This window comes from Pteropus vampyrus, unplaced genomic scaffold (genome assembly GCF_000151845.1).
Source record: "Pteropus vampyrus isolate Shadow unplaced genomic scaffold, Pvam_2.0 Scaffold134, whole genome shotgun sequence".
Classification (NCBI taxonomy): domain Eukaryota; kingdom Metazoa; phylum Chordata; class Mammalia; order Chiroptera; family Pteropodidae; genus Pteropus; species Pteropus vampyrus.
This window is the reverse complement of record NW_011888915.1, coordinates 363163-368854: the sequence shown is the minus strand read 5'-3', so window position 1 is coordinate 368854 and position 5692 is coordinate 363163. Positions and strand designations below refer to the sequence as shown.

General features: G+C 41.3%; 1 protein-coding gene across 3 annotated transcripts in view; it reads left to right on the top strand.

Annotated features, from left to right (window-relative positions):
* Positions 1–5692, top strand: part of DIAPH1 (diaphanous related formin 1) — a 90841-nt gene that overhangs the window by 36685 nt on the left and 48464 nt on the right. For 2 of the 3 annotated variants that reach the window (XM_011367423.2, XM_011367422.2), the window contains 4 exons: positions 262–441; positions 1175–1930; positions 2796–2910; positions 3398–3406. In XM_011367423.2, the coding sequence (XP_011365725.1) occupies positions 262–441; positions 1175–1930; positions 2796–2910; positions 3398–3406 (1060 nt within the window). The remainder of the gene's footprint in view (positions 1–261; positions 442–1174; positions 1931–2795; positions 2911–3397; positions 3407–5692) is intronic. The other variant, XM_023534851.1, reaches the window with a different exon arrangement.

Here is a 5692-nt window from a genome sequence, read left to right as displayed (position 1 = left end):
CTCCCTCCTTCCCTCCCTCCTTCCTTCCTTCCTTTTTTAATAACTCCAAAAATACATAGACTATAGAAATGGTCCCTGATTCGCCCTTTCTTAAACTTGATTTTAAGGTCAAAACCATGGTGCCCTTTTTTTCCAGGCATTACCTGGGTCAGTAAACTCTATAGACAAAGAGTGGCACAAAAAGGTAAATTATGGGGAATAACGCTGTGCTTCTTGCTGAGATGGAGACCTTACTCGGAGCCCGATTCCTTTCTCCTTTAGCTGGACTCAGAGTTAACAGCCCGACATGAGCTACAGGTGGAAATGAAAAAGATGGAAAGTGACTTTGAGCAGAAGCTCCAGGATCTTCAGGGAGAAAAAGACACATTGGATTCTGAAAAGCGACAAATCGCCACAGAGAAGCAAGGCCTAGAAGCAGAGGTGTCTCAGCTCACAGGAGAGGTAACTGAGCAGTGTCCTGTAACTGCTGTCAGCAGCCTCAGGACGACTCTGTCTTGGAGCAGGAGTCATCCTACTCCTAGGGAGGGTGCATATAGGTAATCTAATTAGAGAGTGCATATTTTTAAAAAATCTTTTACTGTTTTGTTTTGAGGGTAATATATCAGATAGAAAATTTGAAAAATATGGAACAATGTAATTATAAAATGAGTCACAGTACTACCCAGAAATGAGAATAATAGTCTTCTAATAAGTTTAGGATTAGAAACTAAATTATTCTCATATCTACTCATTTTCTCCTACTTTAGTCATCTCTGGACAGATTTATCTCCACGTGAACTCTCTGCAGTTAAAAATATTTAATTTATCTGTGATATCAGATAACTTGAGTGCTTATACAATTATCTGGACAGTACATGTGTTAATTATGTAACTAAAATATTTGATATACTTGATCTTTGCATTTTTTAATCAAAGGGAGAATTTCACATAAAGGTTGAAGTTGCCTTTTCAGTGCAAAGTGTGCTGAACTAAGAACAGGAAGACCCAGACTCTACTTCTGGCTTGCCACCAGGAGCTATGTGACTTGAGGCGAATCCTTTCACGTCTGACTCCCTTTACTCCCTTCACGTATAAAATAAGAAGATGGGATTAAGTAATTTCTTAGGTCCCCTCCAGCCCCAGTTGTCCCTGCAGTGGAGTGGGAAGTTTACTTCCATCGATGCTGTTTTTCTAGGTTGCCAAGCTGTCCAAGGAACTGGAAGATGCCAAGCAAGAAATGGCTTCTCTCTCCGCTGCAGTGACTGCTGCAGCCCCTCCCAGCAGTGCCACTGTTCCCCCTGCCCCTCCTTTACCTGGTGACTCTGTTATTCCACACTCACCCCCTCTTTTAGAAGGGGCTACCATACCCCCTGTACCTCTTTCTGGGGGTGGTATTCCTCCTCCACCCCCTCCCCCTCCTCTACCTGGGGGTGTATGCATCCCCCCACCTCCCCCTTTACCTGGAGGTACTGCCATCCCCCCACCCCCTCCTTTGCCTGGGAGTGCTGCCATCCCCCCACCCCCTCCTTTGCCTGGGGGTGCTGCCATCCCCCCACCCCCTCCTTTGCCCGGGGGTACTGCCATTCCACCACCTCCCCCTTTGCCTGGGGGTACTGGCATCCCCCCACCCCCTCCTTTGCCTGGGGGCACTGCCATCCCACCACCTCCCCCTTTGCCTGGGGGTGCTGGCATCCCCCCACCTCCTCCTCCTTTGCCTGGAGGACCAGGAATGCCCCCTCCCCCTCCCCCTCTTCCTGGTGGTGCTGGAATCCCCCCACCCCCTCCATTTCCTGGGGGCCCTGGCATTCCTCCACCTCCACCCGGAATGGGTATGCCTCCCCCTCCCCCTTTTGGATTTGGAGCTCCTGCAGCCCCAGTTCTGCCATATGGATTAGCCCCAAAGAAGCTTTATAAACCAGAGGTGCAGCTCCGTAGGCCAAACTGGTCCAAGGTGAGAATGTCTGTCCATTTCTTCATCAATACATCTTGAGAAACTACTTCACTTTCCTACTTTGTATTTTAAGCACGGTTACGCTTCCCTTTCTTGTGCCTCACATCTGTCTGTCTTCAAGTACCACTCGTGCTTATGTGTATTCAGCAGATATTAGGCATATCCTATATGCTAGACATCACTTTGGTGAGTTCTTTGAGTCCTATACTCTGCTACAAAACCTGAAGTTAGTATTTTTGGCCTTTGAGGATATGAGTACCAGGGTAACACATAGTTTGATAATAGTCATTTCACCAATCTGGAAGGTACTGATAATTTTGCTGATTTAGTTATAGATTTATGGATACAGCCCCCCTACCTCTACCCTCCAATAAATGAGTTACACAGGATATGTTTGCATGGTACATTGTTACCACTATGTGTTTGAGACCCCTGTGATTTTGCATCAGCCTTTTGCTTCTAGAAACCAAGTTAAAATAAAGGAGTGTAGGAATTTGTTCATAAAATGAACAAGTTTGGCACAGTTAGCCAAACTGATGGGAAAATATATGATGCAGAACAAGAGAAGGTACGAAATTGTGAAATAAAGCCTTAATGTTTCTAAAATTAGAGGATTTGAGGTTAGGAGGAAGAAATGTAACATAACTGAATCTAGTTCTTGAATAACCATCAGTAAACAAACTGGAGGCATCATCTCTTGGTCCCACAAAGAGCACAGCTGTTCCCTGTATCTCAGGTCAACCTGATTCTAGTGTGATGCTGCCAATGACTGGCCAGCCACCTCTTGCATCTTAATGCAAGTTTTATGGGATGGAAAGTACAGAGCTCAGCTTAGTAACTCTTAACCCCCTGCCTGTGTCCACAGTTTGTCGCTGAGGACCTTTCCCAGGACTGCTTCTGGACAAAGGTGAAGGAGGACCGCTTCGAGAACAATGAACTTTTCGCCAAACTTACCCATGCCTTCTCTGCCCAGACTAAGTGTAAGTCCCTTCCTCTTTCATGCAGAGGGCCAGCGTAGGATTTAGAATACCTTTTAAGTGGGTTTCCCATTCCTTTCCCTTCTCTGGGTTGAGGGTTGAAGAGGGGTGGAACTTCCTATTCAGAAGAAAATAAGAAGTTTTTGTATTCTGGGGATGCTAGGTTTTGGAAAGAGAACTGTTGCATGTGGGTTGTGTTTTTTGCATGTAATTATTTTGTGTCATTATAATTTGTGGGGATATGAGATTAAGGTGACAGCTTAGTCTGAGCCCATTTTTGATGATACTCTTGAACTGATCGTGGCACCACCTTTAAGGTGCTGTCTCTGGACCTGCACACGTAACTGGTAAGGGTTGGGCAGAGTCTTTAATAGGTCAGGTGCTTGAGAGACTGTCTACAACAACAATGAACCGTATGTGATTCTTTTTCTTTCTTCCATTTACTTCCAAAATTGGATGCTTTCTCCTTCCTGGCCCTTTGCTCCTGCAGCTTCAAAAGGTAAGAATACAGAAGAGCCTTTCAGCGGGGTCTCTGAATATTAGAGAAAAAAATGAAACACATGTAAAGGAATTTCTCTTTAGAAAACTGACACTAGAGATCAGGGGGTTGATTTCTCTTTTGCTAGGTTTTTTTTGTTTTTGTTTTTGTTTGTTTGTTTGTTTTTTAAGAGTACAGAAGGACCAGTAGCTGTGCTTTTAACTGACAGGGAAGAAAAGTAAGTCTAAGTCGAAACTGCTATATACTTAACCTTTGTTTGGAAGGTGAGGAACAGCTTAAGTAATAATACCATTAGCTTACATTTGTATTGTGTTTTACAACTTTTTGTGTTTTAACATAGCATTACTCTATTTGACCTGCAAAGGAGCCAGAGAAGCCTTACGAGATAGGCAGGATGTGTATTATCTCCACTCTGCAAAATATGCAAACTGAATAGTTAGGTTGTCTCCCCAAGGTTATATGACCAGATCCAGGAATCTTGACTTCTGGTCCATTTTTTCATATAAATTCTCATTCCTTTTATCGCATAAACTCCTGTTTTTCTTCTTCACCTTTATATCTTCCCCTTTATTTTAGAAGAGCTGATCTATTTTGCCCTCTTATTTCTGCACTTCCTAATTCTTACGGTTTTTGTGCTCCTTTAATATGCCTTGTGATAATTTTATATCTCTATCTTCTTCTAGCTTTTTTGTTTACTTAAAGGTTTATTATGACCCTAGTGATGAAAATGAAGTACAACTTTGGAGCTTTCCCCCACCCCCTGTGTAGTAAATAAGCATTTTTAAAGACTTTTTTTTCTTTAAGGGACAAGGCTACACTTTGTTCTAATAAGGAGCCTAACAGATAGCTAGGTGCTTTTGGTGGCCCTTAGTTACATGTGTGTGTCTAGGAATGTGAGATCACAGTGTTTAGGCCTTTCCTGTTGTCCTAGCGTTTAGAGCAGAGTGGCCTTTTCTAAGAGAACTGTCACCTTCCAAACTAAAAGTCCAACTCAGGGAATTACTTACACCCTCTTAAAACGTTGTGATAATGACCACTTCTACTACTCTGGTACATCAGCAAAGACTAGTTGACAATGGCAATCAAAATCAAATGGTTTGCTAATTCTTAAGTTCACGGAATCTATCCCTTTGTTGATCCCTGACGTAAGTCCCTTTCTTGTGGCCAGGCTCTTAATATCACTGCAAATGTACACTGGCAGGTCCCTTTCTTCCCCTTTCTGTCCTCATGCTTCTTTTATCTTTTACATTTGTGTTACCATTGATTGTAGTGTGATTTTTCTATAGTTTTGTTGTTTTCCTTGCCATTATATTCCCACTGCAAATTGGTATACAGTATTTTAAAATATCCAAACAAGACCTTATCTCGTCTTTCATTATTTCCAACAGTGTGCTCAAACTTGTTAATGCTCCTTCAGTTCTCAGCTTTGGCCCCAGAAGCTACTTTCTATTCATTGAAGGTTCTAACTTCCTAACAGCTCTGCTTTTTTTTTTTTTTTTCCTTAAATTATTCTTAGAAATCTCTGTATCTTAATCTGAAAAGAATATGAATTTGTCAGTTTAATGGCATTATTGATTTTCATGTAGTTATAATCTTCACTAGTAGATGCTGCTCTTTTGATGAAGGAAATTTCTAACTAGTCTTCATTCTTTAAATATCTTTACTTTCAGTTAGGATTTTCAGATATTAAATTGGCATAATCTTAATTTCCCAGTCTTTTCGTTAGGAAGCACTAGAGAAGGTGTTCTTGAAAATTATTAAATCATGAGCAGTTTTCCAGACATCCTAAGTCTTAATCGATTATTTTCAGAAATTCCTAGAAGAGATTTTTTTCCCCTGTCAGCTATAGTCATAAGTACTTAACTGTTTAGCCAACTCTAATAGTTCTCTGTAATACTCAGATGCAACAAAATCTTCCCGCTTCTCGTCAATCATGCTACATCTATATGTTTTCAATCATTTCTTCCCAAGGAACAAATACTTCCCCCTTTAAAAAATTATTTCTTCTTAGGATTTTCAGTTTTTTTACTGACTTCAGTGTTATCTGATTTATTTTTTTCTTCTACATTTTCTTGCTTTTTTTTCCTTTTGAATTACTCTTTAAATATATGGTGATGCAAGCAGTATTTGAAAGGGCTTGTTTTAAGGTACGTTTCTTGGGGACAAAATAGTTGCTTTGATATTGTATGCATGGGCATCAAGTAGCAGATAGAAGTGTTGTATGCAGACCCAATGCCATGTATAACACCCACTGTGGTTGGGGTCACTAACTTGCCCCTTCTTTTT